General features: G+C 39.7%; 1 protein-coding gene across 1 annotated transcript in view; it reads left to right on the forward strand.

Annotated features, from left to right (window-relative positions):
* Positions 1–16,702, forward strand: part of PRMT3 (protein arginine methyltransferase 3) — a 110,729-nt gene that overhangs the window by 73,844 nt on the left and 20,183 nt on the right. Inside the window, exons 14-15 of the mRNA XM_065403650.1 lie at positions 14,530–14,580; positions 14,778–14,865. Coding sequence (XP_065259722.1) covers positions 14,530–14,580; positions 14,778–14,865 — 139 coding nt within the window. The remainder of the gene's footprint in view (positions 1–14,529; positions 14,581–14,777; positions 14,866–16,702) is intronic.

The following is a 16,702-nucleotide window of genomic DNA, read 5'->3' on the forward strand; positions in this document are numbered from 1 at the left end:
TGTGTCGGTCCAAGGATATTAGAGAAACAAGGTGGGTGAGGTAATATCTTTTATTGGATCAACTTGTGTTGGTGAGAGAGACAAGCTTTTGAGCTTAAACAGAACTCTTCTTCAGGTCTGGGAAACTTACTCAGTGTCACAGCTAAATACTAGATGGAAGAGATTGTTGAGCATAAGTAAACACACATTTCAAAGGACTATGCAAGGTGAGGTGGCCTGTTAACAGGCCTCCAGTCATAGGGAGGAAAGGAGAGGAGGGGGAAGTAGTTGTGGGTGGAGTGTTAATGGGTTATAGATAGTTGTAATAAGCCATAAATCCAGTGTCTCTATTCAGTCCATGATTTTTAGTGTCTGGCAAAGTTATGGCTGTGACATGGTACAATCTAGACTAGTGAGTAGCTGTGCCACCTCTGCCCTCTAGCCTGGGGTGCCCTTTCCACTGTTTTGCTACTGTAGCCTCCCGTCAGGGCTGCTCACAAACAGCCTGCAGCACGTAAGTTACTCACAGCTATGTCCGGGTGCACTTATAGCCTGCCAGTCACACCTAAGCTCTCACTAGCCTGAATTACATTGCAGGGGAACCCCAAAACACTCCCAGTCCCAGATTTCCCCCCAGAAATGTATGTCTTGTACTGCCTAGCCCTTTCCCGGATAATACAAGCTTATATAAAGTCCATCATTTTTATTAATAGCAATAATATGCGCAAATCTTATCTCAAACAGAGTTTCCCAAACGTTTCTATTCAAAGACACTGGTTTAGATAAACTTGTTTTATTAACTGCAAAGAGATTTTAAGTGAATACAAGTAATGCTGAATAAAAGTCAGAAATGGTTACAAGACAAAGATAAAAAGCCACTAGTGCCTAACTTTACTTGAGTTTTTCTCACCACATGCTCTTAACACTCTTACTGGCCAAACTCCTTAGGCCAGGACCTCTTCTTCTGTGTAATGGCTGCTTCCTTTGTTCCTTCTGGTTCAGTGAATTGATGGACAGAGAGAGAAGCGGGGTGGGGGTCCATTGGGGTGTCTGCCGCTTCTTAACATAGTCCTGTCCTCTGTTTGAGAACCATTTCCAGCTGGGAGCATGGCACCAGGCAGACTTTTCTTCCTGCCATTCAATAACCACTTAGCAGGTAATGGCCTATTGACCTTGTTTACACCCGGCTTGAGGAACTGGTTTGGCCACTCCCCAGACCTGGAACATGTTTTAGTAACATCATACAGTGGAATCTTATAACGTTACTGTGACGGGTTTGGTCACAGAGACTCCCTCAAGACTGTCACTAGATGTTTTGGGATACCACTGAGGACTAACCCCCCTCCCAGAGAAGGCTTCCCTCCACTCCCGTCTTGCTGAGCTGGATACACCAGTTGGCAACAGCACAGACAAAGAGGTTGGGCCAAGCCCCCCTGCAGTTTACAGAAACTAAGATTCACTTACCCCAGGGGCTTCTCAGTTAACAGGGACTTTCCCAGAACCCAGTATTCAGTCTTTCTGGGAGCCTAAATCCCCAGTGAATCTGTTTTACTCTGTATAGCTTATACTGGGTAAACTCATAAATTGTCCATCCTCTGTAACACTGATAGAGAGATATGCATAGCTGCTTGCTCCCCCAGGTGTTAATTACTTACTCTGGGTTAATTAATAAGCAAAAGTGATTTTATTCAGTATAAAAAGTAGGATTTAAGTGGTTCCAAGTAATAACAGACACAACAAAGTAAGTTACCAAGCAAAATAAAACAAAACACGCAAGTCTAAGCCTAATACAGTAGGAAACTGAATACAGGTGTAAATCTCACCCTCAGAGATGTCCTAATAAGCTTCTTTCACAGACTAAACTCCTTCCTAGTCTGGACCCAGTCCTCTTCAGACCAACGTTGTGGTTTATGGCCTGGGTCCAGCAATCGCTCACATCCTTGTAGTTACAGTCCTTTGTTCCAGTTTCTTTCAGGCATCTCTTTAGGATGGAGAGGCCATCTCTTGAGCCAGCTGAAGACAAAATGGAGAGGCTTCCAAGGCCTTTTATATTCTCTCTTGTGGGCGGAAATTCCTTTGTTCTTCTGTGCAAAATCACAGCAACAAGATGGAGTTTGTAGCCACCTGGACAAATCACATGTCCATGAATGATTCAGATTTTTGCAGGCCGATGCCATTGTTTACATGGTAATTTGAACGTTCCCAGAAAAGCTCAGATGTGGATTGGCATCTCCCAAAGTCCATTGTCAGTTAAGTGTTTCTTGATTGGACATTTACTTCTTGAGAATAGTCCTTTCTCAAGAAGCTGACCAAATGCTTCATTGATTTTAAGTAGCATCAAACACATTGAGATACAAGTACATAGCCAATATTCGTAACTTAAAATACAAAAATGATACACATATACGGACAGCATAATCATAACCAGCAAATTACAACCTTTCCATAGACACCTTACTTGACTTCCTTTGTACAAGATTTGGTGCAACTATAGGACCTTGGTTGCAACAATGATCTATACGGTCACAGTCCATGTCAATAACGTCACATTTAGATACAGTGTTGCTACACATATTTTACCAGAACAATAATGACCAGCAAATTGAGTTTTCAAATGATCCCTCAAAAGGCATACTTTGTACAAAGATTATTACAATAGTGTGCAAAGGGTGAATACAGGGGTACAGTCTATCACAATGGCTCATTTTTTGAAAGTGTTCTGCAGGTTTCCTTTGAGGATGAGAACTGATAGTTCAGATATAGAGAGATCGCTTTGTGAAGAGTGTTCTCCCACAGATGTGGTGGGTGTTCGTCTTTTTTCATTTTCCTGTGTGTGTTCATTCATGAGCATAGTGATTGTCTGGTTTCACACACACAGCTGCTATTGGGGCACTTGTACCTCACTCTGTGCACTACCACATGCTGATATAGGCATGTGTTGGACCCATGGATCTTGAAAAGTGTGTTTGGGGGGGCAGGGGGGTGTTGATCATTGTGGCAGTGGAGATGTCTGCTGATTTTGCATCTGTTATCCTGATAGGGTTCTGTGCTACTTTGAGGTACTGTGTCCTAGTCTGTGAGGAGCTTGCTGCTGATCTTGGAGAGATTAGGACATAGTTTGGAGTCCAGAAGTGGCGGTTCTGATAGAAATCTTTCCTGGATGGGGTCCCCATTGCATATGAATTGTAGGTGTTTGATACTCTGTATTGGTTCCAGTGTGCGGTGGTAGGTGACAACTAGGAGTGTGCAGTTGGAGGGGGTTTTATTTCTGTATTGAAGCAGCTTCTCTCTGGGTATTTTGGTGGCCCATTCCCCAATTTATTTATTAATTAAATAAATATGATAAATTCATGCTGAATCCTCTATCAAAAACTTGGCATCAAAGGCTGAGTTTCTATATAAAGAGAATTACGGGGTGGGGAATCTAACTTTTGAGGTCAGGCTTTATCAATATAGCACGATAGGTCAGCCTAAGTAACTTAAGAGACTATCATGTTCAAGAGATGTGGGGCAGATATACACTAGAAATTTACATTGGTGCAGCTGTACGCTGTAGCGCGTCTGGTGAAGATGCTCTAAGGTGATGGGAGAAAGCTCTCCCATTGACTTAACTCCACCTCCATGAACGGCTGTAGCTATGTTGACCGGAGAAGCTCTCCCACCAATACACTGGCGCTTAAGTCAATATTGCTGCATTGCTCAGAGGAGTGGATTATTCACACCCTGAGCGATGTAGTTATACTGAAGTTATTTTGAAGTGTAGACCAGGAATTTAAAATCCAGTCTCTTTAAATTAGGCATATTTGAAATTTTTTCCCAGGCTGACCTTAAATACCAGTTTAATTTGCTGCCTACAATTAATCCCTCTGTTTTAATAAATCATTTAGTTATAAATGGGAAACATATTTTAAGAGAAGTTTATCTATCCAAAACATTTAAGGTTGTTTTGTTTAATAAAAATAAATGTTTTATGCTGTTTTGTGTTTAATTAAATTCCACTTATCCTAATGCAGCTTGACACAAATCATGAGCAAGAAGTTAATTATCTAGTAAATATATCAATGTATCATTCACCATTCTCTAGCATACTAAAAATGTACAGTTTATAAGAATCTGAAAATATTAAGCTATATAGTTGCTTAAATAAATCTGTCTTCCTAGGTAGCACAAAATATACCAAATCTATTGTAAAGGCTCTATTTAGTTGTAAATCAACATATTTTAGTGAGATATCAGCCAATGAGAGTGTGCCTTTCTTGAGAAAATAACTGAAGTACAAATGGAGAAGTTGATTAAAATTGATGATTTAAATCACAGCTTTCCACTTGGTGCTTTTAAATCAGGCCATGTTGCCTTTAGTTGACTGGTATGTCAATCGAAATATCATCAGTCTTGCACTTCCTCCGTTGCAAGTGTTACTGAAGTCTGATTTCAGGTATATTCTAGAGGATTGATCCATCCTTCCTTCTAGAAGTTACCATTTTACTCCACAGTCCCTTGCTCCCAAGAGCCCAGCACTTCATCAATTTCTGTCAGCAAAACTGGCACACCAGTGTTTATTTTATGAGTATCTTATAAAAGCAACTAAATGCAGTACATGTGGATATTTTGTATTAAATGTAATGGAGCTGACTGGGCCATGAGAGAAACACTGAAGTTGGGCAATGGGGACAGTGATCTGTGAAGACAAAACTGAAATAGATGCCAGAAAAGTAACACATTATTAAATGTAACATTGCTGAAACTGTGATTAACTTCATTTATTTGGGGGATAGGAGGAGGGCACTTAAACTATTACATAGGTGGAGAAGATTTCAATAACATTAAAATTATAAGGTGGAAATAAAAAGTTAGTAAGATATTTCAGATAGTTAAGTAATGCAGATTAACGGAGAGATTTAGGGAATATCTCAATTGCAATTAAACACCTGTGTTAGCTGACTTGAGCTCCTGGGACTCAAGCTGCAGAGCTATAAAACTGCAGTGTAGCTGTCAAAGCTTGGGCTAGAGCCTGGGGTCAGGGATCCTCCCCGCTAAAGCCTAGGGTTAGTAGAACTCAAGTTAGCAGACCCTGGATTTGTTACTCTAGGGCTTGAGCGTCTACACTCATTTGTAACCCCAGGTTAGGAATTGTTGAACCCAGGGTTCCAAACTGGGGCTACAGCATCAACACTGAGTTATGTAGGTCCGAGTCCAACCATCCATATCCCAGACTTTCTAGCGTCCTCCCAAAATGTGGCCGCTTTAGGTTTTTGTTCGTGGTGTGGTGTGGGAAAACTTGACTGTCCAGAGAACAAAGAAAGCCAGCCCACGAGATTGTGGAATACTTTTGACAGACTCCCAGAGCATGGGTTCAGTGGGGCTGCATCTACACTGCAAAGCAATAGAGCTTGAATGCTAGGTTCCAACTTGACTCAGGCTTGGACCGTCCATCCCCATGGGATCCTGGGACTCTAGTTCTGAGCCTTGGGTTAGCATGCTTTATGTGGAGATGGAAGCGAAGGTAGGTTTGAGCTTGAGTTTGAACTCTGGGCTTACAATGCAGTGTAGACATACCCTTAATGTCACCCTGTTTAATGTGCCTCTGCAGTGTTTATGAATCAGCACTACTCCAACTGATCCTGTGACTTTTTAAATTTATTTATCCTATATCATCCATGGAAAAAGAACTGACTTGGTTTCTTTAAATGGTCATATTTCTTAATATAATTCTTCAATTGTTCGAACAATTAAACACAATTTTGCAGAGTTTTTGGGAAGTGTTTTTCATTTGACTTGGGAAATATGTGAAGGTTAAGTCTAAGTGTTTAAAATTGACTATAAGCTTATTATTTAATATTAGATATATCTGGATCTTCATCTTCAAAGCTCTTTGAAAGCATAAATTTTCAAGCCTCTACTCTGGCACAGTTTTCTCTTTCAATCAGTTCCTCCAATTAAATCTCTTATAGGATTAAGCTTCTCCTTTCTTGGCATCACCTTGATTTTAAATTCTGCTCTCAAACCCTCTGAAAATTCTCTGAGAGCACGAAACAGTCTCAAGCTGATCATAATGAATCAGTTCTAAGTGCTTTTGGTGCAGATCGACCTATTTTCAACCTCACAAAATTAATCTGCTTTAAAAAAAAAAAAATCTAATTATCTTAAAAAGCACATCTTTCCTGTTAGAGAACTAAGTTTGTCATTGCAGATTTTAATGAGACATCTGGCTGAAATCAGTCAATAGATTCTGTTAGGAAAATATGCCATTAATTTTATTTGAAAGTTCAGAGTTTGCTATTAATTGTATGCAAGTTTTGAGATTAAAATATAATGGTTTGCTACGCTCAGAGATCAATTGATGAACTTTCTCTTTTGTTTGAATGCTTTCCCCCATGATCCTATAAAGGTTGTTTGGTTCTTTCCTGGCTGAATGGCAATATCCCATGGGAGGAAAATGGCAGTGTCTGTTCATTACTCCCAGGAGAAGTTGTCAAAGAGCAGGGTATGCATTTTTGTTGAAAGGGGATGGACAGCGGTAAAATGAATAAGATGATATTATTGACATACTAAAATCTCAGTGATTTAAAATACAAATTCAGTTAATTTTGATTAAAGTAATTTTAGTTGAAGGATAGTTGTATTTATAAAAAATTTAGAATTTTGAGCAATGTCAGTTTCTGCACTTGAGAACTCATTTGCCAGTTACAATAAGAGGTATTTGAATACATGTGTTAATTTGAACCATAATCATAGTTTTGAATATCTTCAGACTCAGGTTGGAAACCCAAGCCTTCTGTAGTGTGTATCAGAGTCAAACACATTCTAGAATACACTTTCTTTGTTTTAAATTCGGTAACTTATGCATTGCTATAGCATAATATTAAAAATGACTTATCTTCATAATCAGTTTGTGCCAAGAAGACTATAAAATAGGGCATCTCAAGGTTCTGTATTCTTTTTTACAGAAATAGTTTTTAAAATAGCTGTTGTATTTCTGAGACACGGATGTGTAGTAACTTTCTCTACTGCATGGATTACAAGCATTCCATCTCCATGCTTGGATAAACTCCATCAAAAGCACATTATCCTCCTACTTCTGTGGCCAGCTGCCTAATTGTATCTGCTATAGCCACACGCTGTTGGAACATGATACCAGTGATGAGCAAAAATGATAAATTACTCCCTGCAGGTGATAGTGATGATGATAATTTTTAATTTCCTTGTTCCTTAAGTGAATTGGTAAGGTTGTCTTTACCACTTCTCATGGGGTCTCAAGCAGTCTTATTTGTTTAGATCAGATGAGATTCTGTATGTTTACAAAGCAATTTTCTTTACAAAAAGACTTTTTATAATATATTTGAATCAAAATCCAGTTGTTTTCATTTCCGCTCACTAGTCATAAAATAAGACTAAATGTAAAAAGAACTATGCATTGGGTATTTAATTGCTGCAACATATGCCATGTGTTTGCTTTTTTGTATCTTACTATTTGTGGTGACTTTACATTTTACATGCATTATTTGAGTGAAAACTACCTACTCTCCCTATGGCAATTCATTAAAATATCTGTAGTTTGTGACAAATATTTGTTCTTGTAATTTTGTGCTGGAAGGGTACAGATTATGATCTCTTTCTGAAGCTGCATCTCCAAATTGAGCAGTGTTTAGGACGCTAATACCTGTTTTTATAAATACAAGTTATTTACAGATTTAGAACTATCCTGGCTATGTTGTGTTGCAGTGATCGTATTCTGTGCATAAATTATCTGTTTTGTTTATAGATTAGCTATTACATTTACCATTTGAGGAGGCTTCACTTTTACTTTCATATAGCTGGTTGAAATGATGCTGACTGCGGTGGAATGCTATTTTGGCAGTCTAAGCAATAGAAGTCAGTTATGAATATTACTTTGCTTCTTAATTAACCTAGCTGCTTTAGCTTTGAGATGGCTTTAATCTTTTTTGTAGCATTTGTTTCTCCTGACAAGATATTTATGGAGAACAAGAAGCAGAATAATCTAGCTGCTGTGTTTCCTAACATATAGAATCCTTCCAAAACTCATGGCAGGCTACAGCTTCAGTTATTTATTACCAGTCTAGAAGTCATTGTTTTCAGTTTCCTAGTGTGTGTTGTTCAGAGACTAATACTGGAATGCCTCTTCCAGAGAAATGCTAAGGTTCATGGTGATTAGTCTTCAAGGGAACTATAGATGGGCTGTCAAAGGTGAAGTAACGAGGTAGTGAAATTGCAACAGAAGAAATTAGCTAGAAATATTTGACAAAAGTGTGGAGGACTGTTGCTGTTTGATTACCTCAGCTTTTTCCCAACCTTGTTAGATAGTCAGTTCAGAGACTAACTATAAACAGGTGAACACTGTTTTTAAAACAAAGAGCGAGAAAATGAACAGTAAACAGTGATTTGTGGATTACTATATTTATCTTCTTTGGCACAAATTCTGCTTCTGCTGCCATAAAGCCCCTGGCAGCAGCTCTGTTGAAGACTGACCCTGTGGCAACCTGAATGGGGTGATTGAGTATGAGTGGGAAGGACGGTCAGAAGATCTGCTGCTCCTCCCGTGTCCAGCAGTTGCTGTTTGTTATTGGGCTGAGCCTCTGAAGTAGCTCTGCCGGCTTGCCAAGATGATGTGTCCATCACACTTATCCTTTCTGTCATCTGCCCAATGCTCAGCTACTTCATGCTTGGCATTGAGCAGAGAATTGGGGCATTAATAGTTTTCATGTAAAATCTGCTTAGTGACAAGTGCGCCCCCTATCTGCCAGCACTAAAGACTCAACATGGGATCAGAAACCTATTTCTGTCATCCAGGTAGCTTTCCATCAAAGTCAGTAGGAACTGCACACAACTTGGCCCTCTGTCAAGAAAATGGAGCAGGTTTGACTTGGAAATAAACTGTAAGCAGATAGTTGAATTCGAAGGTGCCAGTTTTACATGTCCAATCTCCTGTATGTAACCACACTTTGATACAAATACTGCAGATGAGAATCCTAACCTACATCTCTAATCCTCTTGTTTTTTCCAGATATCTGGCACGTAAGGTTAAATAACATTGCTGCCATGGGTTACAGAATCTGTCAACTCCTACTAGTGACTGATAACTTCTAGATGAAAATTATATACATAAAATTAGGATAATGTTGGTTTGTTTCCCATAGCTGTTTTGGGGCCAACGCCTAATTCTGATTTGGTGTATGTTGGATGAAGTCATTATTTTACCTGCTAATAAGATGGGGAAATGCTTTGGGAAACAGATAATTACACTGATTTATTTGTGACTGTAATTCTCAATAGAACACAACAGGCCTTCAGTATTTATGTTACAGCACAGAAAGTTGTATGTTTTGAGGGAGAGGGGTCTTTAAAGTTCTTAGAAATATATTGTGGGAGGGAAAACCATTCTGGAAAGAGCCTGAGAAAATGAGTATTATATTTTATTTTTTTATAAACAAGAAAACTTGGCATATATGCTGCTAAGGTTGGAACAATGCGTTTGGTTTTAAAACTTAATTTTAATAGTTACATCATCGTTCATAAGGAGGATTTTGATCTTTGCAAGTTTGTACTTAATTGTTTTGAAGGGTCGCCTAAAATGTTTGAACATTTAGCAACGTATATTCTATCAAGTAAATAGATTTTAAGAGTAGGCTTTGTGTTTTGATCCTTTTATGAATATCTCAGTAAATACCTTTATTTTATGGCCTGTAGACAGGAGGTTAAATGTCAGTCTGAGAACATGTTATAAGTACAGGAAGTTCTTGTTCACTGTTCATTTAAATCAGTGTTAAAATGTTAAATAGTGTTTTCAGTAACTAACACTTACATTCCAGTTGGGAGTCTACTCCATTGAATGATTTTGTAGTCTTGGCATGATTTCAGTAATGTAGCTTTCAGAATTAAAAGGAATTAGTTATATTAACTGAGTTTAGTGAGTCAGTGATTTTATTGCATAAGTAATAAAAAGAGGAAAACATAGTTCTGAATGTTACTGTGTGTATGGCTCACTGGTGAAGGAAAGCATGAAAACAGGAAATCAAAGTGGGAAAACATAGCTAAGTGTTAGAGTATAAGGAGTATCTAACCACTGTGTTATTGGTCTTCGTTTATGGACTCAACTAAGCAACTGTAGTCTCTCCCTAATCCTATTTGGGTAACTTCTGTTTGAGTGTCAAAAATCAATTATACTGCCGGTCATGTTGAGTCTTGCTTCATGGCAGTCAACATATGCTTCCTAAATCAATGATTTTGTAGTCTCAACAGAAGGTTATTATGAAAACTCGCTTCACAATTCATACTGTTTCTCTTGGCATATTTAACATGTGTTAATATGCTAATATGTTTTGATTTATTAATCTTTTAAAATGTATTAAATTCTATTCAATGAAGACTTCCTAAAAGGAAAAAGATGTGTCCCACTTTGAGAAAACAAACTTCATAGGTAGATGATTCTCATAGTCACTGGCTAATCTGGCCAGTTGACAGTATTTTTCTAAAAACAATCTGTTATTAAACCTGGGATTGACAGAAATTAGAGTTGTCAAGCGATTAAAAAAATTAATTGCAATTAATTGCACTGTTAAACAATAATAGAATGCCATTTATTTAAATATTTTGGATGTTTTTTACATTTTCAAGTATATTGATTTCAATTACAACAAGATATTTTCGTGCCAGATGTATTAAAGATTCATATGTCCCTTCATGCTTCAGCCACCATTCCAGAGGACATGCGTCCATGCTGATGACGGATTCTGCTCGATAACGATCCAAAGCAGTGTGGACCGACACATGTTCATTTTCATCATCTGAGTCAGAGGTCACCAGCAGAAGGTTGATTTTTCTTTTTTGGTGGTTCAGGTTTTGTAGTTTCCTCATCGGAGTGTTGCTCTTTTAAGACTGCTGAAAGCATGCTCCACACCCCGTCCCTCTAAGATTTTGAAAGGCACTTCAGATTCTTAAATGTTGGATCAAGTGTTGTAGCTATCTTTAGAAATCTCACACTGGTACCTTCTTTGCATGTTTTTTCAAATCTGCAGCGAAAATGTTCTTAAAATGAACATCATGCTGGGTCATCATCCGAGACTGCTATAAAGTGAAATATATGGCAGAATGTTTGCGACTCAACTTGGATTTTTTTCTGGTGTGTTCCTTTTGTCAGTTTGGTTATGTTAATATAAGTTTATGCGCACTTAAAGGGAGCAAAGGTCATTTGTTCACAGTATTTAAAGGGACACTGAACAAGATTGATAATAGAAGCCTCTATATTGTGAGGCTTCAGGAGAAATGAATAACACCTCAGAGAAAATGATAGTGCTATATCCCTGTCCCTTTCTGCAGGCATGTCAACAATACCTCATCATCAGTAGTATCAGTCTAGTAGCCAGAAAGAATTTGCATGATTCAGTAGACCTTTGTCCATTCTCAAGAGATTGTGGATTAACAAGAGCAGTTTGACAGCGGTCAAGATAATCTGAGAACTCCAGGCCTTGACAAAACATTGTGGATCTTCCAAGGAAAAAATAAATTAGAAACCAGTATATAATTTAGCTGGGATTCTCAACATGGAGTGATGGCCCTCGAGGAACTGAACAATCACTGCTTTGAGAGGCTGGCATTTATACCTCCTCAAGAGAGTCATTGACAGTGTGTCTCCTTGGTATGGTTTCTTTGCCAAGAGGAATATTGCTCCAAATTGGAGCTTAAAGCTCTCCAAGAATTTTCAAACTGCCATTAGTTAAAAATCAAACAAGATGGCTATATGTAGATGGATCCATCTTAAGAGATGCCATATTCTCCATTTATTACCTGGTCTATTCAAGTTTTAGGCTGGAGAGGGGAAACATGAGATTGCGCAGTGATGAAATATTTCATATCCATGATACCCATTTACCAGTCACATATTTTGTCTTCTGGAAGATACTTAAGTGTTTTCTTCCACACAGCCCATTTCTTTGAGTCAGTACTGAAAGCATAATGCTTAATTTATGATTTACATAATCACTTCCGTAGCAAGAGACTGGTATTCTAACTAGACATTAAGTAAAAGGTAAAATGCTGGGCTGTGAGTAGGAAACTTCTTTCAGACACAAATATTTCTAACAAAAGCAAGTCAGTTGCACTAGGGAGGAATGTGATTTGAAACAATGAACTAGCCTTCATGTGGAGTCCTGATTGAATGTACCAGAAGAGACCTGAGGGAAATCCCTATTTGATATCCTAGTGGGTGAAGATTCCCCAGCTGCCAGCCCGACAATCTTACACAATAGAGCATGGACTCTTTATAGGTCTCAGCATCTCGTTTCTGAGGCTGACTTTTGGACTGCATATCCATAGCCCGCCTTAAGGACACATTTGTCAAGCATTTTTACAGTACTTTCTTAATAGAAGATGATAGGAAACAAGGTTGGGAGGAGGGAGGTGCATTGCATTGTCCATCATTTTTTAGCAGCCTCCTCTTTATTGAGATTGTTTTTTTCATTACTTTTCTCTTTGGATCACTGAGGCGTCTCAAGAACTCTTTTTCCTCTGTGAAAGCAGGACACTAAAAAATTAAGAAAAAAAAATTACTGGTATATTAAGCTCCTTTCGGTGTAAATGTTCTTTATTCTTTTCCTGTGGAAAGTCCTCCTTTAAGGTCAAATCTTTATGTAGTTTTTTTTAATTGGGTATTGTATCGCGGTGCACTCGCCTCTCGTGACCTCCCCATTGGCTGAGTGCATATGCTTGCACACTCTCTCTGATTGTCCCTGCTCTGGGATAGAGCAATGCCCCAGTGCTCCCTTCCTGGAGACAATGTCTTCACCCTCTTGGGTTTCCTAGCTACATCTCTCCAGCTGGGCCATTATAGTTCAGTTCCTCCTCTGGGGTGCCTCAATGTCCAGGCCACTTCCCCCCCTAGTGGGGGGTAGGAGGGACCCTGGCTCGGGGACTCTGTAGATAGCAGCTGTCTGCTGTATCCCTTTAACTATGTCACGTGACTTCTCTAATTCCCTGGGCCACTTCCCCACAGCCCCATGCCATCTTCACCCTTACCTCAGAGCCTTGGCCTAATGGAGTCCCAGCAACCAGCTCAGGCTCCTTCCCGCTCTCCCCAGCTTCTGTCAGTGCTGCCTTGTCCGGGGTTCTGTAGCTCTGTCAGCCAGCCACACACCATCCACACTTAGCAAGGAACTGAACTCCTTCTGGCCCAGCAGCTCTTCTTATACTAGGCTGCTGGGCCCTGATTGGCTGTGTCCCACGCAGCCACTCTAGGCAGCTTCAAGGACCCTCTCCACTGCCCTTTTTTGGGGAGGGCCATGAGGCCTCCAGCAGGGGGCATCAGAGGGTCTGGTATATCCTGTCACAGGTATAAATCCAAGGTCTGAGCTATGTACCAGGAAGGCAATGGGCTCTCTGGAGTCTTGAGAGGGAGGAGGGGAGTTTTATGGTATCCTTCCCGCTGGGGTACAGTGAGCAGTTGTGGAGCCACTGCATAGACACTAGCTGCTGAAGTAGTCCATGTGGGACACTTCAGAAACTCCTTTTCCTTACCTCTGTATGTGATAGAGCAGTGGTTCTCCAACTTGGGCCGTCGCTTGTTCAGGAAAAGCTCCTGGTGGGCCAGGCCGGTTTGTTTACCTGCCGCGTCCGCAGGTTTAGCCGATCGCGGCTCCCACTGGCCAATGGGGTCTGCAGGAAGGGCAGTCGGCACGTCCCTTGGCCCACGCCGCTTCCCGCAGTCCCTATTGGCCTGGAGCAGCGAACCGTGGCCAGTGGCTGAACCTGCGGACGCGGCAGGTAAACAAACCAGCCTGGCCCGGCCCGCCAGAGGCTTTCCCTGAACAAACGGTGGCACAAGTTTGAGAACCACTGTGATAGAGGACATGAGGGTCCCTGTACTGGCTCTTCCCTGCCCTCCATGCACAGGGAGTTTGTGTAGAATAGGCTCCATGTCATTCAGGGGGAGAGAGGAAGCCCCCATCCACAGCCCCTCTTTATGTGTATAATTGTACCCTAGGTGCATGTTATAGCAGCCACAGAAGAGAGAGCTGGATTTACCCATTTGTGTGTGTACCTAAAGAAATAACTGTTGTAATATTAAATAGCTACGATTGCGCCAGAGTGTTCATTTTTAAGTGAAAGGTTGTGATTAAAAGCTGCAGTATAATGCAATGTAGAAGTCTAATCTTTTGACTTTCAAATGGAGTCTTGCTTAAGAGAGTGTCTGTCAATAATATATCTGTTTTTTCCTGAAAGTACAGACTTCACTTCAGTTGTAAAACAAAGTTTATGGCATGCTTGGAAGCATTAGAAATATAAGTCTATGAATTAATTCAAGAATTGTCTCCATCTATTCTGTATTATAGGCTTTCCAGTAAAACTCAAATAGTGTGAATATCTGAATTTCCTGAATTACCCCTGAAGAAAAATGGAAATGATCTATGTAATGGAAGAAGTTACCTTTGCTGCTTCAACAAAGCATATTTTGCTCATAGAATATGTACAGAATAATGGGTGTCTCTATTATTGTACTTAATATTCCCTGTTCATATTTGTTTTTTCCTTTTATTATAGGCGGTTGCTGGCTACTTCGATATATTTTTTGAGAAGAACTGCCACAACAGTGTGAGTACTGGGGATTGTATGTTAAAAATTAATTATGTCAAATGTATTGTACTTCTTCAGTTTGTCGCCTCAAGGTGTTTGAGAGCAAGCCTATTTTGCTGTTGCAAGCATTTGAAGTGTGTTTTGTGTAATAGATTAATGTAGCATGATATTAAAAATGTTGTACTTCATCAGATTTTTGAACTCTGTCAATTCAGGTCATGTTCTCGACGGGTCCCCAGTGTACCAAAACACACTGGAAACAAACAGTGTTTCTTCTGGAGAACCCTATTTCTGTAAAAACAGGTATGCTTTTTTATTTTCTTTTATTTTCAATGTAATATAGCTTTTGATGTGACAGTGCTATATGTTACAGGTCACTGTTAAATTGTATCTGAAAACGTTTTTAATGGTGATACCAGTTTTTGACAATGATGATTTGGAAGTTCCATTTTACAATTAACCAGGGAACTAGAAAATGCATCCTATTTATGTTTTTATTTTGCTTCCATAACTATAGTCTGGCATTGTTTTTTTAAAAATTGCCCATTTACAATGGATATAGATTGTTTTTCTTTTCTGTGGCCGAGTAATATAAAACTAGTTTATTGCGGTATTTTTTGTTGGGTATTTATCAATCTTACAAATGTTTTTTAAAATGTGACAGTTGTACCCAGTTGTTTAAATTCCCTATTTGTCAAATTATGTATAGTTTTATTGAATGCCAGTGCAAAAGTATGCTTAAATTAATATATCAGATCAATGACTACATGTTTTGCTGTTGCTCTTGCTCTTAAATTAATACTGTGGAGTTGAAATGATGAGTGTCGCAATGCCTAAGTCCTTTTGTGGATCTAGCCCAGCATCTCTTGCTATCCATCGGGATGAAACAAAACTCTAATGTAAGATTTCATCTGAGAACATTGAAATTAAATAGTGCTAATGAAAATATTAAAGTAGTATTTTGGTATATCTTAAAGCATTGTACAGATATTAATGTTGAAAAACATCTGTGGCTAAGTAGTTTAATATTACCCCCCACTTTACGGAGGGGGGAACTGAGGCACAAGTGAATTGCCTAAAGGCACAATATTAATCTGAGGCAGATCTAGAATTAGGATTCAGGAACTCCTGGCTGCTCTTCTTATGCCTAGTCCACTGGGACAAACTTCTCCCTCTTGTGTTTGGTAGCATCAATCTTTATTAGAGCTTTACAGCCAAAGTAGACAAAAATAATTTTTACTGAGCTATAAGTTTGTAACTGAAGTTGTCATCACCATCTTGTGAATTAAAAATGCTTATCCCCTCACATTCAGTCATCATGAAGACTATTTGTATACTAGTAGTGCCTAGAATGGGATCAAGAATGTGCTAGTCACTATATAAAAGCAGAGTAATAGGTGTTCCCTGCTCCACACCAGACAGCTATAGAGTGGGGAAAAAAAGGAATATAACACCACAAGAAGAGTGAATATGCGATGACTGCAACCGTTTTGTTCTGTGACTTTGGGAATTATGTTTAGTTAGGTAATAGTCTAAACAGAAAGACAAGGGAAGGGACAGTCCAGAAAGAAGAGCATGGTGAGAAAGCAGCGTAAGGCATGACAGCAGGTGTGAGGTGAGACTGAAGTGAAGAGTTTGAGGGAGGAGGCCAACAAGGGATTGGAGCAAACAGACAATCAATTCCAGGCATTAGTGTCCGTTGCCTAAAATGCTTCTGCATCTGCTCCTGCTTGCTTCAGTCTCTGTTTGGCTCCTCCCTCCAGTTTCTTTCCCAAAGGCCACATAGGTCCTAGTGTCCCAGAGGAAGGTCTCCACAGGTGGGAGGATTTCCCTAGCTGGGCACCATTTTCCCCCCTGCATCCTCAGTGCAGTAGTACCTGCTTCAGGTAAACACATGCTTTGCAGTAATCAGCAATCCTACTTAATACTATTGTTCAAGCACAAGGACTCATTCTACTACTTAGTTACTTTGTGTGTGTCTGTGCAGTGTTCTAAAGGCAAAAATCATAATGCAGGTGCTCAGTATGTTTGCAGGACGAGGGTGTGGATGGGGGCGGGGCGGTCAGAGTGGGGAACGGGGGTTGAATGGGAGTAGGTGTCCTGGGGGGGCAGTCAGGAAGGAGGGGGGGATTGGATGGGG

Source organism: Emys orbicularis, chromosome 4 (genome assembly GCF_028017835.1).
Source record: "Emys orbicularis isolate rEmyOrb1 chromosome 4, rEmyOrb1.hap1, whole genome shotgun sequence".
In the NCBI taxonomy this organism is placed as follows: domain Eukaryota; kingdom Metazoa; phylum Chordata; order Testudines; family Emydidae; genus Emys; species Emys orbicularis.